Raw genomic sequence first — 18,487 nt, 5'->3', positions numbered from 1 at the left:
CTATGAGAATATGTTGTTACAGGATTCCTAATATTGCTAGCCACCTTACTAATACCAAAAGAGCTCTAAAGATTGAGCCTAAGCTCAGGAATTGAATGCACATGGGATATAAAACATCTTGAGACTTTTCAATTTCCACATTGAAAGAATTTATTTGCATAACGTCGATAAACTATCCCGCCCCTCCAGGAAAATCCCTCATACTCTCCTCATAATGGAATTAAAATAAAAAGAGGCCAAATTTTAGTAGATAGATTTTACGAATAGCAATTTTCTCCTATATATTTGTAACATAAGATTCTATAGCCTTAAATTTAGCATTCAAGCCATAGACATATCCAATGGGACAACTTTTCCAAAGAGAAGAAAATTAATAACATGCCTCTGATGAGAAAGTAGCAGCAACATGAGAATCCTCAGGAGGAGGAACATAATCTAGATGAAAACCAATGTTATATTTTATATTATCGGAGAATAAACTTGCAAAAGTTTTAGCAGAAGATAAAGTTTTGGTAGAAATAATGGGATCCTTATCAACTCTAACATCCTTGTCATTTACAGATTCACCATTAACATCAACAGGATCAGAATTCAGAGTTCAAAATCCGAATCATCTTCCAGATTATTAGCCCAAGATATGGATCTAGAAGAATAAGCCTTACTAGATCCAATGGAGCTGGTGCAGAACTCCTAGAAGCATCAACCCACATCAATCTAAGATGTTCTCTCAAGAAATGTGAATCCCTAACTAGAGTCATACTAAGAACTTCCTCCATTGTCATGCTTACTTCTAAACCCACTGGTCCGGTACTACTAATAGATCTAGAATTAGGACCAGCACATTCTAGATCCAGAACTAGGACCAACACATTCACTATTCAAAGTAACCCTAATTTGATCAGGGGAAAGACAAGTAGCTTGTAGATCAGATCGATTCAAAAGATGAACAACTTTCTTGTTGGAGATCTTCTTTTTTTTATCTTGCCCCTCATTACCAGGGTCGCATGTTAGCAATGAGTAGATCACCCATTAAAATGCACCTTCAGAGAGCACTGCTTATAATTTTTCTACTCTTAATCTTTTCATGTCATCTTCTAGTAGGATAGAGAGACATGCAACTATTTATGCCATATAAGACATGTCAATTTTCGATGCTTTTAAGAATGATACATGTCAGTTTTTTATGAATATCATAATTTCCCATTCTATACAAATGAGAGATTTCTCATTATATATAAAGGAGGCATATCACATGACTACAATATATTTAGTTCATGGAAAATTACATTAGTTTATCAAACTTCCTCTTTTAGACTCCAAGACCTTTTTTTTTTTCCTCAGTTTGTTAAACTAATCACGCGCCATCCAAATTCACAGAACAAAAGGGCCTTTTCGTTATTTCCTTCAACAACCATTTGACTTAACTTATTTTCTAATTAAGTCCCATTCTCGTAAATTATCAAACCTACAAGGGCATTTTCTTGCCTAACTTGCCTATATATGTGAAGCCTAACCTTCCTCTTTGTCTTCCCCGTACCTTATTCCAAGATCTTCGATAAAGAACCAAACTACAGTGTGCATATCAACATACATCAACCAGCATGTATGAATCTCAGAGCACCTCCTTCGTCATTGCCGCCATCGTGTTCTTCTTCCTTTCGGCGACGAGAGGGGAGATGCCCATTCAGCACCTGACACGTGATGAGCTCGTGCAATTTGCTGGCTATGGAGAGGAGAAGCTATCCTCGGTGCTGGTGATGGGCACGCTCGTCTGTGAGGCCTGCCCCAAATCAGGATCCGAGCTCCATACGTCTCATATAGCAGGTATAAATTATATATTTTCAAATTGTACCATACTAATTAGAATAAATTTGTTATTGTTGAAGTAGAGTAAAAAGTTTTAAGTAGGATTTTATAATTGTTGAACACTAAAGAAAAACATATAGTGAATTTGATTTTACTAGCTAGGTGGGTATTTATATTATATAAATACACATGCGCTTATGTTAAATATTGTATTGAAAAGATTATTTGTTAGTGCATTTAATGTATTAATTATATATAAATGATAACGTAATAATAAAATCTATATATTAAAGGTTAAATTTATCTTTTATAATGATTACTAAGAAATATTTAATTGCTCTTGAAAATTAGTTGCAAGAAGATATACCGTAGGGTTTAAGATTAATGTAGTCTTTCCAATCATCTTACTAGCTCTTTGCTGCTCACCCGAATTTCAAATTTTTCCTCTCACGCATGCGTGTAGTCAATCTAGATTTTTTTTCTTTTAATAAGATTGGGAAAGGATAGAGTTTAATTAATTTGGAAAGTTTTGGTGCAGGGGTTTTAGTTATGAACTTAAAAGTGCTAATGTATTCTTGAATTGGAATTTATGTATTATAGTGTAGCTTCCGAAACCTAATACTTTTTTTGTATATTTTGTTGAGAATTAAGGACGGGGTCAGGGTGACATCAAAAAGAAACAAATTTTGATTTAAGAAAAATGAGAAGTTGTTATTAAGGCTCCAAAACTCTATCCCTACTCTGAACTTTCTAGGGTTACATTTGATTACTTGTTCCTTAATTAATAAAATAGCTAGGGATCAACGTTACCACCTTTTTACCAAGAATGTTTAGAATTAAGGACAAAAGGATTTAGGGAAAAGGCCACAAAAGAACTTTTCTGGGGCTTTAGATAACAAATTACGCTAATTTTGAACCAAGAACAGATTTTAGAGGTGCAAGTATTATCTTACACATTTATATATAGAAATAAAATTTGCATAGGTACCTATCCATATCTATAGGAGGTTTATATGTAAAATCACGAGTTAACACCAAGTTTACCTTGAAGTAGTTTCAATATTTAATGTATCATTTGACAAGTGGATTTATCGATTAAATGGTTAGTACTCCTTTTCTAAGTTGTTTTATTAGAGAAAGTCTTTTCTATAGTTGTTGGGGTGGAACTTAAATGAAGCAAAGGTTTACATCGATGTTGGATCAAACTGTGACATACCAACATACTCGACTTATCAATAAAGCTTTGGGTGGTATCTTGGTTCTCTCATGAAAGTTTAGGTGAGGATGACTTCAAGTGAAATATAGTACATATATTGACATATTTATCTACAAATGAAGATATGATTGCTTCGCTACAAAGAGATTATCAAATTAATTACTAAAATAAACTTCTATTTGGGATATACTAATTAATTGTTCATTACCTTTGGGTGGAGTTAAGAGTTTGTTTGTAACCTAACAACTAGGGATGTTTAGGTAAGAGTGTTGCAACTAATTGTTCATGCGACAGTTTGCATGACAAGGTGATGAATGAGCAAATTCTAATTATATACTAATCAATTAATGAAGCTTATTATGAGTCAAACTATATATTAATTAATTGTTGATGAACGATATGCCTTCAGATAGAGTTTTGTTTTTAGTTTGCTTCTGCATTGGGTCTGCTTCATACGTTATGACCCGGCCTTGAGCTGTTTTTTACTTGATAACCTAACATTGACCAAGGAATTTTCTAAGCGTCTAAGGCTGAGGTCCAAGCTTCTCTAAGAAAGAGAAGATTTTGTTAGGCCACCTATTTTATTCTAGATTTGGGTTAATTGCGGATAGATCCCTGTAGTGTCATTGTTTTGATTTTTAATTCTCTTTCTAGTTTTGTCTTTTTGCAGATACACCCACTAAGTGAATATTTCTTTCCCCTCAATTCCGAAAAGTTTATATTTATGGATATATATATTTCTTTTGTGCTTAATATATAGGGTTTGCTACTCATTGTAAATTTGTAGATTTTCATATGCAAATTCACCAAATTATCTTATAGGGCAGTTTCCTTTAAAAATCATACAGAAAGAAAGGAAAATCTGACGTATCCTAGTATAATTCTAAAATTGTTACTTAATGAAGAAGAGTGACATATTGAGCTATAGCCTTTCCAATTAGATTTGTGTAAAAAAAGTATCAAATCCTTCTTCCTATATATGCATGAAAAAAATATTCAAAAAATAAAATGGAAAGAAAGCACAAAAATTAAACCTAACACAAGTTATACATGATCCCGACTGTGTTCAGGTGCCAAAATGGCGGTATCATGCAAAACAGAAGGCAAGAGAAACAACAAGAGGGCTAACTGGGCCTACGCAACAACCGACGACTACGGAGAGTTCATGATCGACCTCCCTTCCCACCTCCACGCCATCCCTCGTATTGAGGACTCCTGCGTTGTCAGAATTCTCGGAGTTCCGAGGAAATCTCGATGCCACCGTCGAGGCCTTCGCACGATCCCTCGGAGAATTCGGCTGTCATCCATCGGAAACAGCATTAGGGTTTACAGTACGGGGACAGTGAAGTTGAACGACAGGTCCTGGAAAGCATAATGTGAATGAATAATGAGTTGTGTATTGTGTTACGGTGGAGTTTATTGTATTAATTAGTCTGCTCCCTGTGATGCTGACCTTGTATTAATGAAATCTTTACTATATTCGTGATAAAATGGTGTGTAACAGGTATAAAAATTAATTTAGATCTTCTTCTATCTATACTACTTCTAAAAGAGAAAACAAATATCAAAACTTTTGCATACCCATTTTTTCCTTTACAAATTTCTTAATTCTAATTGTGTTCTGTATTTGATGTTAAAACTTTTCTTCCTATAGTTCCCTCAATAAAAATATCAATTGACACTAATAATTGTTGTGCCAAAAGCTGTATCGAGGAACCAAACCAAACGACAATCCAAGAGAGCCAAACGAACTAAATATCAATGCACAAACAAAACACTAATTTTAACGTGGTTCGGCAAGTTGCCTACGTCCACGGGGCAAGAAGGAGATGGGGTTTTCACTAATAGAGAAGAAGAGTACAAATTGAGATTACAAATCACTCGAAGGAACAAACTAATCTCTCCAAACAAAACCCTAACCAAAAGCTCAAAAAAATACATCTTTTTGTGCTCCAAATATCTCCCAATCAATGCTTAATCAAAGCCCAATTAAAGCCTAAACAAAGCCAAAGAAACCCTAAAAAACGTGTCTCTATTTATAACAAAACACAATCCCAAACTCATTGGGATTCTAAAAACGAGTCTGTCACACCCTAATATGGCACACACCACACCCATGGCAAACAGAGCAGATTCTGCCACACATGGTGTGGCAGACACCACACCTATGGCAGACAGGGCAGATTCTGTCACACCCATGGCAGACACCACACCAGGGTGTGGTGGAGCCTGTTTTGCTTATTCTTCACGTTTTTCTCAATTCCTTCCTCAATTCCTTCGCCGTTTTCACAATTCTTCACATCGGCGAAGTTTTCCCAAAACTGAGCCGACACCAACCAAACAAATATCTCACTTGTTGCATCCAGTATGTCACGGTAACGGACTCATGACAACAGACTTTATCCATACAAGTCGAGACCCAAACGGGAGTGCGAACACTCACCCAAATGTCGGTATCTACTCACCAAATCGGTTGCATCAAAACTGACTGCCTACGTATCCTCTTGCCCAAGGAGTCAAGCCTTCACTTAATTCACCCAAACGGTCTCCAAAGGCCCTCAAACAAATAGAAAAGTCTGTAACTCTTCCCCAATATCGCCAACGGATCTGCAACTGATAGCAGCCCCAAACTGATATAAATCAAACACCTACATCTGAGGTGAACCAATGGCCATATCCAAATCATGTCCACCAGCTGCAATCGAATCCAAAACCAATCCATCATCTGCATCCGAAATCAAATGATCCTCAACCTGTGTCACCTCAGCTAGAATCCCAAATGACGCAGTATGATCTGGAGTATGTGGAATAAGTTCCACCCAACGTGAAGTAGCATCACCCTCTACCTGCTGCGATATCCAAACGACCTGATCAACACTCTTCACCTGCCGAGAGTCAAAAGTGATATTCCTGCTCAAAACAAAATCAGAAGCTCCCAAACGATAATTAAATGAGCCTCCGAATTCCAAACGCGTAATCGGATCAAATCTCACATCCTCGATGTGACCAAATGCTGGGTAACCAAATATCCGACGCCGATCAAAATCTGAAGCAGCTCCACCAGATCCAATAACTCCTAATACAGCAGTCGGCGACCTATGATTAAGATGATCCAAATATGTCAAAACTCCAGAACCAATGCTCGACAACCAATGTTGATCATCCTCCAGAAAGGAACGGCCCATCGAAACTGGCATCTCATCTTGTCGCCCCAAAGTCTCCATACCAATGAAGTGTCTCCTATTACCGTGAGCTCGGCACAAACGCAAGAAAGGACCCCTACCAAAGCTAGAATAATGAATTACCTTTCTGCCAATACACTTCTTCCAATTGTTGTTGACTTCTAGGACTTTACACAAACGGGAACTGGTCGTAACCTAATAATGCCTAGAACAATCACCAACTGTGGAAACTACAAAACGATTACCTCCCAATGATGCCTCCTTGGAAGGCCCCCAAATGTCTAACTGAACACCTCCTAAAAGACCCCTTGCTCGATGGATAGGAGTGCCAAACTCCACCTCGGTCTTGCTCATCCTAATATGCTCAAAGGACTTCCATCTGTAGGTCAAAGCACTCCTCAACAACCTATGCACGGCATCACCAATCAAATACCCTAGCACCAAACAACGCCACAATCTAGCCAAATCCAATGAAGTCGTCAGAGCTCTATCAATCACCGTACTCCCAAGCAAATAGTATAAGTTACTCTTTCTGACATCCTTCATCACAATCATGGACCCAAATATAACCTTCAAACGTGCATCCGCCAAGGTCACCCTACAGCCTGCTGCCTCCAAAACTCCAAGTGAAATGATGTTCTTCTTCCACTGAGGAACGAACCTCACTCCAACCAACTCCCGAATCACCCCGTCACTCATCCTGATCCGAACGGTACCGATACCACCAATAGAGCATTTGTGATCATTCCCCATGAGCACAAAATCCCCTATTACCAACTCCTGAAAGCTGGAGAACCAATCCCTCCTAAGGCAAATATGGTATGTAGCACCCGAATCCAACATCTACTCTGTAGAGTAGGCAACACAAACTGATGATAGTGCAGATAATGAGTAGCCCGAAGAATCCGAATCTGAATCGTTGCCACTAGCCTTGATAACATTCACCTCTGAAGCCTGAATAGCTTTCCCCTTATTATTCCCAGCTTGATCATTCAACTTTGGGCATTCAGCTTTCCAATGTCCATCTTCGTTACAAAAAGCACACTGATTCTTACGAATTTTAAGATGTGCTCCTCTAGAATGTGACCTTCTACCTCGGTTTGGACCCTTTGCTCTTGCAACCAATGCCCCCGCTACCGGCTCAATAGAAGTCTCATTGTCCTTCTTCCTGAGTTGGTAATTCACTAATGCAGCAGTGACCTCACTATATGAAAGAGATGTCTTCCCATTAATAAGAGTAAGGACAAACGTCACATATTCCTCGTCGGGCAAGGAACTCAACAATAGCAACGCCTTGTCCTCATCTTCAACAATGACATCTACATTCGCCAAATCCATAAGAAGCTTCGTGTAGTGGTTCATGTGATCACTAATGGATGTCCCCTTCTTCAATTGGAAGCGATAAAGCCTCCTCTTTAAATGCAAGTGGTTTTCAACGCTCTTCGTCAAGTACTTTCTCTCTAGGACCTCCCAAATCTTCTTCACAGAAGTCTCATTCATCACATCATATTTTAGATCTTGAGTGAGACAAGACCTAATCACACCACACGCTGTCCGATTCATCTTTTTCCAAACATTCTCATCAATGTCGTCCGGTTTCCCATCCAACTCCAATGTATCTTTTAAATTCTGCGCATTAAGCGCATCTAAGACTTCGCATCGCCAAAGTCCAAAATTATTAGTGCCATTGAACTTCTCCACGTCAATCTTCATCGAGTGGATACTCAAACTTTGGACAGTCTTCACACTTGAAGAACTTCCCTCAACTCCCTCTTTCTCGGCCATAATCCTCAACACACTAATAACCAATGCGGAAACAAACGAAGAATAGATCCAAAATGAGAAAAGAAAGAAGCTTTATCGAAAAGATTCCACCTTTCTCACCAACTAAAACCCTAGACGAGCTTCCCAAATCGTACTACTCCTCCAAATAGCCCAAGCGTAGCCCGAGCTCTGATACCAAATTGTTGTGCCAAAAGCTATGTCGAGAAACCAAACCAAACGTCAATCCAAGAGAACCAAACGAACTAAATATCAATGCACAAACAAAACACTAATTTTAACGTGGTTCGGCAAGTTGCCTACGTCCACGGGGCAAGAAGGAGATGAGGTGTTCACTAATAGAGAAGAAGAGTACAAATTGAGATTACAAATTATTCGAAGGAATAAACTAATCTTACCAACAAAACTCTTAATCTCTCCAAACAAAATCCTAACCAAAAGCTCAAAAAAATACCTCTTTTTGTGCTCCAAATATCCCTTAATCAATGCTTAATCAAAGCCTAATCAAAACCTAAACAAAGCCAAAGAAACCCTAAAAAACGTGTCTCTATTTATAACAAAACACAATCCCAAATTGATTGGGATTCTAAAAACGAGTATGCCACACCCTAGTGTGGCACACACCACACCCATGATAAACAGGGCAGATTTTGGCACACCATGGTATGACAGACACCATACCCATGGCAGATAGGACAGATTCTGTCACATCCATGGCAGACACCACACCAGGGTGTGGTGGAGCCTATTTTGCTTATTCTTCACTTTTTTCTCAATTCCTTCCTTAATTCCTTCGCCGTTTTCATAATAATATCACATCATCAATGCGTTATATCTAATTCTATTGCTATAGGTATAACACACATTCAAAGGACTTTTACTATTAATTATCAAGGTCAAAAATGACCAAAGTTGGATGGACGTCATATGAGGCGAACTTTTATTAGGATCACCAAATTCTGCCTCTCACAACTTCACCTCTTGACCTTCCAATTCAATTAATCCTAATCCCTTTCTATTCCAAGGTCTCCCCCACCACATATGATCTCTAAAATTTGAATTAATTAGCACCCCTCAAAATTTATTTGATACGCAATGAAATAGATACTCAATATATTAATTAATTTTTACTTTTATAGCACGTTTAGAGCTCTCTTTTGTAACATTCGAAATATAAATCCATTGCAATTAGTCATCATTAGAGCTAATGGCACCCCTACAACTCCATCTGTTTTATTTTGAGCATAATAAAACCCCTCCTTCCCCAACTGCCCCAACTCCATCCGATGGCGGGTTAGCGGAGGCGGTGGGGCTGGTCCTAAATTTGGAGCTAATTTGGTGGAGAAAATAATGGCAGGTTCTCTTAAAATAATGGGCCAGTGATTAGCTTGGAGGGATGATGGGCCGAGCTAATGTGGATTTTGAGGTGGTGGTGATGAAGTTTTCGGTGGAGGGAGAGGGAGAGGAGGAGATCGTATGAGGTTCAATGATGATCATGGTTCCATTAATTCGTATCTGTTGCCAAACCTCCAATTCGTATTTCTTATTAGCGTTCCATGTCATGCATATTTTTGTATCCTCCAATGAAGATTTAGCGGTCACATGTGTTTGTCATAATAATAGATGAGATATATTACTTAAGGGGTTGTAAGAAAAGAATATTATGGTTGTCATTTGTATTGTTTTTTTTTTCATGTGTAGCTTAGATTTGACGAGGGTCAAGTAATATGTTTAGCAAAGACTAATGGATGTATATTTAGTTGAGGATTGTACTTCATTAATTTAGTAGAGTGTTGATTGTGAATGTAAAATTATAAATAAGTTGTTAGACCTATTAATGTATTTGTTAATATTTTTATTTAAAATTAAAACTAATAATAAAATTATAAAAAATATAATTAAAAGCTATAAAAATAGTAATATTAATATATATATTTTTTTGTTTTGAGGCCTATCCTATTTGTTAGAATTAATATAAAACTATAATCCTTGATTCTCATCATAACTTCGGAGTTTTGGTGTAATGGTTAAAGGAACTAAATTTAAGATAGTATCAGAGCAACCCAGGTTCAAATCCCACCGACCACAAATTAAATATAGATTTTTAAAAAATTAACACCGCTACGTGAGTCCAGGTTTCGACCCATAAAAAAGGACGCTCAACCTACGGGGGCATGTTAGAATTAATATAAAACTATAATCCTTAATTCTCACCATAACTTCGAAGTTTTGGTGTAATGGTTAGAGGAAGTAAATTTAAGACTTTTCTCAAAAAAAAGTAATTTATAAATTATTATTAAAAATAATAACAAATCTGATGTGCAGTTGTTATTAAAATATGTGTATAAAAATAACATTAATAATAAGAAAAAATTAATATGTTAAATATTAGTAATCTTAAATTTAGTTAAGCATTAATTTTAACAATATACTATTAGTTCCTAACAAAATATTAAAATTTTATCAGTACATATAAGTTTTACTAAAATAATATGTTATAATAATCAATAATAACTTTTGGTTAAAATAATAATATTCATTAGTAGCTATAAAATAATTATATCTAAAATTGAAAACCATAATAACCTTAAAGATTATGACGTGAACATGAACTTATATTAGTGAAATTGTAAATATAAATTAATTTAAAAAAGGATCCAACAAAAGCGAGAAGCCAAAAACAAAACCAACTCCTTCTTCCATTCAACAAATGGCGAGCTTTTCCTACATATGCAAGCAAGAAGTGTGCTAAATTGCACATTGTTCAGAGTATTGGTAAGCTTGCACATGGCAGCATGAAATATTCTAACATGGAGCATGAGAATTGTTATGGTGATCACACTCATGTATTCTCCGTAATCCATATTAGAATAGACAATCTCTATATATTTCCAACAATGTTGAGAATTTTTAGCTCAAATATTTATGGACTTTCTTAGAAATGTCATTTCTTAAATGGTTTAAAACTTTGAACAGTGATGTCGGCTGAGCATGACTTGATAATTTCTTAGGGATAATTTTAGATTTTTAGGGTCAGTTTTGAGTAAATGTTTTCCTATGTGAATTTTAGTGGATCAATAAATAACTAAAAGTCTTTTGCTTATCTTTTTAATGTAAGGCAAAGACCTATAAATATTTACTGTAATAGTAAGTCTGAGCAATTTTAGAAATGTTGATTACTTCTGTTTAACATTGCTTAGTTTAATTACCCTGAAATGAATGGACTCTAAATGATGCAATGGATGAATACAAACTGATATGGCTCAGATCAAACAAACTCAAACAATTTCACAATGGAAACCTAAAAAAGAAAATTCGAGTCGGTCCCAATCTAGACAAGTCCAATGCCAAAAAATGAAAACAATACAACAAAATAAACAATACCAGATCAACCCAGTTAATGAAACAAATAACCAAAACAACCAATTTTAATGGAGCCTATAAAGATAACACGTATAAAATGATAAACATTAACTTAATCAAAATTTGTAAATTTTCATAAAGAACCCTATAATTATAGATATTTCAAATACAACCCCAAAAAATAATTGCGGATTTTGCAGAAAATCCCTAGAATTCACATAGTTTATAGAAATGATAAAAAATACCAGAAAATTACAAATATTATAGATACGTCACCAAAACTTATTAACAGTGCATAAAAAAGACTTCCAAAATTGAACTAAATTTCATTAGAAGTAATAATTTACTAAAAATTAATGTTAATAAACTAATACTTTAATAGAAACTAAAAATATTAAACTAATACTTCTCTTGAACTAATAATTTCAATAATTAGAGCAATCTTTGCGGGATTATTTATAATTTTCTCATCATTTGAATCCTAGAATATTTATTTTCTTATAAAAGATTTACTACTTGAAGCTTACATGGGTTAATCTGTAAATCTTATAAAATTTGAGAATTTCCCCCATAAACATACAAAATTTTAATATTCTTTCTGCAGAGTTATGAATAATCAAGATTGATCCTATGTAATTACCAATTTACTATTTTAAGAAATATCATTACTTGACTAATTGAGGTGTGTGAATTAATGAAATATCTAAGATAATTAAATTATCTAAAATATAACTTGTAAATTTGGCAGAAAAAGAATGATACAATAGTGTTTATTGGGATTACGAATTTGAATATTGCTGAACATGAATTTTCAAGTTTAAAGTATAAAGCTCCTTACACATAATTCTTATAAAAAATATATCAACAAATAAAGAAAAGAAAATTGTACTTGGGCTTATGAAGCATTTTATGAATTCTTTTCTTACCTGTTCATTTGTTTATTTCTTTTAAACCCTAAAATCAGTGGTTAATGCTTATATTAGTAAACACTTCTCATATTTTGGGCCTCCAGTAGGACAAAACTCTTTAATATGAAGGAAAAAAAGGGAAGTAATCAATCCAATGAAATCTTTAATATTTGAAAATATGAAAGGATAAATAGATGAATAGTTGATGCCACACACCTATAAACAATTGAGAAAACATACAAGAGAATGAAAATGTAGAAAATTCCAAGAGTCTTGAACACAATTTTCTCAAAATTCACGATAAAAAATTTAGGAAGCAAAATAAAAGAAAGGAAAATCTATATACTACTTTTAAAAGAGAGAATGACTGTCAAAACTTTTGAATGCCTCCTTTGCCATTTACAATGTTTATAATACTCATCAAATCTAATCTAATCCAATTTTGATTTAAATTAAATTAATTAAATTAATTAAAATAATTTCTTCACTGTAAGTATTGATTTTTAATTTTTTTTCCTCATTCTGATTATTCTAATTTCTTATTTAGTTTTCCTATTAAAATTATTTTTTTATTTTAGTTAATATGTTTTTTTATTTTCTTATTCTTTTAATATAGTGATGATTGGAGGGATTTCTGTTTGGTAGGAGAATCCATCTATCAAGGTAACAGGGTAATTTTTTCAGTAGCTCCAGTTTAACATATTTTCTACAGGAATAAAGCAAGTATGAAGCCTATCAAAAACTTTATTAGGAACACCAATAATATAATTAGGATGATAATGTGATTAATACCTCCTTTTCTACTCTGTTTACTTAGCAGTCAATTAGAAAATATCTTGTCTAACTCAGGTTATCATCTGAGGGAAAAAAAGATTAAATCTTTGTCCTTTAGTTTGTTATTGAATTAAGTAGAATTGCTAATTTCTAGAAGTTTTTCGTAAGGATTTTCTAAAGGTTTCAACTCTAGCTCTTTTCCCTAATTTTCACTAATTTGCCTGATTTATTGGGAGGTTAGGAGATAAGTCCTAAGTAAAAAATAGAAAAGAAGTTTCTTTGGAGAGGGTGGCTAACTAGAATCATGCATTTTGCTAAGTTTTATGATTTTTTTTGGAGATTAGGATGTTATTAGGAATATGAGATTGGGATTGTGTTGGAGAAATGAATGAATGTTTGCAAGTTATATTATTGAATTTAGTTTGAATGCACTAATGAAATGAATCAAAAACTTTTCTGCCATAATTTTCTAACTTTTTGAGAGTATGTTTTTTTAAGGTGTTATTATTATTTGCTTTGATGGAATTCTGCTTTTTCTACTTTGTAAGATGGATGATGATTTACAAGAACTTTTCTATCATAATTTATTTTTATTACAAATTGTTAGCGAGATAATGATAATCTTTCTAAGCCAATCCTAGACTTAAGTAGGGTAATTTTTTATTCTACTTTTTACTTGGAAGTAAAGTAAGGAGGGATAGGTTTCATGGTATGAGTCGCCTTTGATCACGGAATTACCAAAAGTATATTTGAGAAGAAAACAACAAAACACAAGAACAAATCAATATGGTAAAGAAAAATACCTTCTCTAGACTATGAAGATCAATTGTTTACAAATCTCTCCTTACAATCTCTCTAGAATAGAGAAAAAACCTCTCTACTCTCAAAACTCTAGATTTTTCTCCCCTTAACAATGGGGTTTCTGTTTATGCAAACCTTAGAAACCAAACCTACTAGGAAATAGATTTTAGCCAAAATCCGATATTAGTCGACTGATGTTGGTTCATCAATTGACTGATGAATCCTATCGGTCGACTGATGAACACATCAGTAACTGATCCCGAACGTGCACAGCCATCGGTCGACTGATCCTCTTAGTCAGTCGACTGATGAGCCCGTCAGTCGACTGATCACCAATCAGTCGATCGAGTAGACATTTTTTATGATTCCAGACATTTTTATCGGTCGACTAATGAACATGTTGGTCGATTGATGAACCCGTCGGTCGATCGATAAGTGATTTTCTGCCAACTTCAAAATTACAGTCGCACAAACCAGTCTGTGTTCGCCAATAATATTTACCAAGCCTCTATTCTCAACCTACCATGAGAATCCTCTATCCTCAAGCTCCCATGAGGATCACTAAGTTCCCAAAGCAGAAAAGATACACCCGTATCATGGCTCCCACCTTTAGAAACTTGAAGTCTTGTCCAGTTAGAACTTCAGCTGAGGAAACTCGTGAGTTCCTACTTCATTGTTGAACCACTTGGCCTTGCTCGGAACCTGACCTTGATACCCAATCAGAAGTGACTCATTAGTCCTCCGCCTAGTCGTAGTCACTTTCTATTCTAAAATGCAATCCTCTTTCAGTGGTTCTTCTCTATCAAACCACAAGTCATCAACATGTGGCAAGATCACTTTGTCGTCACCTTCATCGTCTAGCAATAGAGGCTCAAACAACTTCAAGTATTCAGCATTGATCACCGAATACACGCCTAAGTAAGGTGGAAAATCCAGCTTAAAGGTGTTGTCCCCGATCTGATCAAGAATCCAAAACGGACCGTATTGTATTGGCTTCAACTTCTTCTCTTCTCCCTTTAGCCGCTCCTTACCTAACTTCAGCCACACTATGTTACCTTTGCCAAAATTATAAGGAACTCAATGTTGATCATATTTTACCTTGTACTTCGCTTGTGACTTCTTTAATTATGCTTCAACGGCGGTGTGAATCTACGCAATTTTCTCCAAAAATCACTAAGCCTTCTGTTTTTCACTCCCTTCTTTGTTGTCGGTCATAGCTTCGCACCTCCGTTACCATCCTAGGTGTCGACCACCTCGTGATAACCTCAACCTTGCTTGGATCTATCCTCCGCTAGCCCTTTCCCATGATGAAGTCGAGATACACCAACTCGTCCTTCCTAAACTCACATTTCTTTCTGTTGAGCTTCAGCTGACCATCCCGCAGCACTTCAAACACCTTCTCGACATGAGCAAGATGCTCCTCCTAGGTCCTGCTATACACTAAGATGTCATCGAGGTAAACTATCATGAAATCCTCTATAAAAGGCCACAACAAATCATTCATCAGCCTCATAAAGGTCACCGGAGCATTACACAACCCGATCGACATCACCAACCACTCAAACAAGCCATGCTTGGTCTTGAACATAGTCCTCCAAGTGTCATCCCCCTGAATCCTCAGCTGATGGTAACCAGACTTAGGATCCAACTTTGTGAAGAACCTTGTTCCCTCTAACTGGTCTATAAGATCATCGATCCGTGATAATGGGTAATGATTCTTGATAGTTATCTAGTTGAGCGCCAAGTAATCCACACACATGCGCCAGCCTCCGTCCTTCTTGGGCACTAACTAAAATTTCCCTAGCGGGGGGGTGTAAAAGGTATATGTTAATCTAATCTAAAATTAATGTCAAATTAAAACGTATTAATAATATCCTAGCAATTATGATATACAACAAGATATATGCGCAAGGATATGCAATTAAACTAAGGGCGATATAAACATGAGACAATGGCCATATAGAATGTAATAAACAATGAGCATAAATAATACGTCAAGGAAAACTTAAACACACAATATGATCACGGAGTTCGGTCACTCCCGACCTACGTCTCCGCTCCCTACTCTCGAGGAGAATCTCCACTATCACAACTGGTTTTTAACGTTCACTGAAAACATTTATAACTCACACAATCAGTTTTCTAGCTCACCAAAAACTTTCACAACTTACACGTACAGTTGTAATCATACAATACACCATCTAAGTGTTGGCCTAGCTCGTGTCAACTTTCTAAAGTGTTTGGATTTACATCCTCTCCCTAGGCTTTACTACCAACACCACTCCTCTTGGAATTAATCCATCTCTCACCAACCACTCCTCTCAGTGTCCTTGTGTATTACAATATGATCTCACAAATTAAGCACAAATAAAAGTGTTTGTTATCTAAATAAAATGAGAACTCAATTAAGCTCACCCTCAATGTTACAACTCCCACAACTCAAATATACAATATGTGAAAATACTAAAAGCTCAAGTAAGTTGTGTGTGTAAACAATGAGTATAATGAAATGCAAACTCAATATAAAAACTAGCTTAATAAAATTGATAATCAACAAATAAATATATAAAGGTAGAATTGAGTTAGCAAAAACTTTTCTACAACAAGAGTGATGGAGATGAGAAATTGAAGCCCAAATAAGAATGAATAATCCCCTCTTCCTCTTGTGAAAACCACTTCACATAAACACTTGTAAAAAAAACTCAAAACACCCTTAAACTCTTGTAAACATTTTTTTAAAACTTTCTTAAGTAAGTTCAAAAGTTTGAGGGTAAGGGGTATATATAGGTCCACAAAACAAATCCCAAAAACCACGCAAAAAGATAAAAACCCAAAAATTTAGCGAACTAGAAAGACTAGCCATTACAAGCTATTAGTCGACTGATACTGTTCATTAGTCGACTGATATTGTTTATTAGTTGACTGATATTGTTCATCAGTCGACTGATGAGCTGATCGTTACAGGTCGCTCATCCTCTATCGGTCGACTGATGAAATCATCAGTCGATTGATAACCTGCATCGGTCGACTAATGGTTCGTCAGTCGACTAAGCAGATACTATCTATTATTCCAGCGTGTTTTATCGATCGACTGATATTGTTCATCAGTCAATTGATAACGTGCACAGTGCATATAATGAACAGTAAAAATTGATTTCAAACCCCTTTTAAAAATAGTAAAATAAATTCCAAAAATTATAAAACTTTGGAAAATATTTATATGAAAATAAACATGTTATAAAAAGAATTTTTCAAATTATATTTTCCATTTGTGAAAACTTATTATTTTGCAAAATAGTCCAAAACATGAAAACTCAATACACTTGAAATTTTGACAAAAAACTTGCATATTCATTTTGAATGGATTAATGGACTTAGGAAAATATGTAACATGATATAATTGAGTCTTTAATCCATAAACACATAATTTTGTAAATAAACATATTTTCATGGATTTTAAACTTGTTAATTAATGAAATTATTTTAAGCACATATAAACATGAAACAAATATATGTGTATGTAATTATATTCATGTGTTTCATATTTATATAACTAAACACATTATTTTCCAAAAAAAATCGATAAATAGGAAACTAGTATATATGTATATGTATATAACTATTAGTTTCATATTTATACAATTTAAACTCAAAAGCTATAAAACAAAAATGTGTGTGTGTGTATAATGTTTGAGCTTTAAGTGTCAACATACAAAGTATAATCCTAAAATATTATACTCAAGTTATTGATCTTCAATAAAGCTTGTCTTGGTGACGGATGAAGCTTGATATTAAATTTGATTTTGAATTGCAAATGGCTTCATTCCAATATTCCGTCAACCTCCGTTGAATGTTATCGTTAAGACGCAATCCATCCAACCTCCAACAGGAGGATATTTGTGTAGAATACCTAACAAGCAAATAAACACTCGACAAATATTATTAAGAATTGTTTGTTAATCATCAAAACTAGATTAGATAGTAGGCTCATAAACATGAGACCTAACACCAACAACACTGGCAGCCCACAAGGCGAACAACTCGGCACTATCACTTCCTTCTCCAGAAGCTCCTGAACTTACCTTTTTATCTCCTCGGACTCCTGCACAGACGTGTGGTAAAAACCTATATTCTGTAAAGAACTCTCTCCTGTTAACATAATCTCATGCTCCACACTCCGTCTTGACAGTAGTCTCGTGATCTCCGAAAATAAATCCGCATACTTGACCTTTAACCTGTCAAGATCTCCCTCCTAAAGCTTGCTCAAGGTAGTCAAGCATACTCTACTTAACTGCCCCTCATAAGGCTTAATGAATAATAGAACAAACTTCTTACTTGCATTCACTAGCCTCTTTTCATGATTCACCGTCACCAAGCTTGTCTTCTGTGGAAGAGACGCCAAATAAAATATGAACTGCTCACGTCCTTGGTTAACGTGCACTTCTAGGCCCGTCTATCATAGACTACATACCTATCTCACAAATAAGGATTGTCCAGTATTACCTCACAAACATTCAATAGAATAACGTCGCAGGTGACCTTGTCAATATACGACTTATAGAGTACAAATCTGAAAGTGTATTGATTAACTACACTCAGCCCTGCCTCTTTCTGAATCTACCCTAATGGATAGGATTTTGTATGCTTGACCGTCT

General features: G+C 35.2%; 1 protein-coding gene across 1 annotated transcript; it reads left to right on the top strand.

Moving 5' to 3' along the window:
• On the top strand, positions 1,543 to 4,548 carry LOC109820356. The gene is made up of 2 exons (XM_020386483.1): positions 1,543 to 1,824; positions 4,093 to 4,548. The coding sequence occupies exons 1-2, from the start codon at positions 1,602 to 1,604 to the stop codon at positions 4,395 to 4,397; spliced, it is 528 nt and encodes a 175-aa protein (XP_020242072.1). The 5' UTR covers positions 1,543 to 1,601; the 3' UTR covers positions 4,398 to 4,548.

This window comes from Asparagus officinalis, chromosome 8, assembly GCF_001876935.1.
Source record: "Asparagus officinalis chromosome 8, Aspof.V1, whole genome shotgun sequence".
NCBI classification, from domain to species: domain Eukaryota; kingdom Viridiplantae; phylum Streptophyta; class Magnoliopsida; order Asparagales; family Asparagaceae; genus Asparagus; species Asparagus officinalis.
Note: the sequence above shows the minus strand (reverse complement) of the source record. Positions and strands in the feature narration are given on the sequence as shown.

Bases quoted from the DNA above. Each gene is read 5' to 3' on its own strand.
- LOC109820356 (XM_020386483.1), top strand. From the start codon at position 1,602: ATGTATGAATCTCAGAGCACCTCCTTCGTCATTGCCGCCATCGTGTTC. The intron at 1,825-4,092 runs GTATAAATTATA...GACTGTGTTCAG, and splicing joins CCATACGTCTCATATAGCAG to GTGCCAAAATGGCGGTATCA.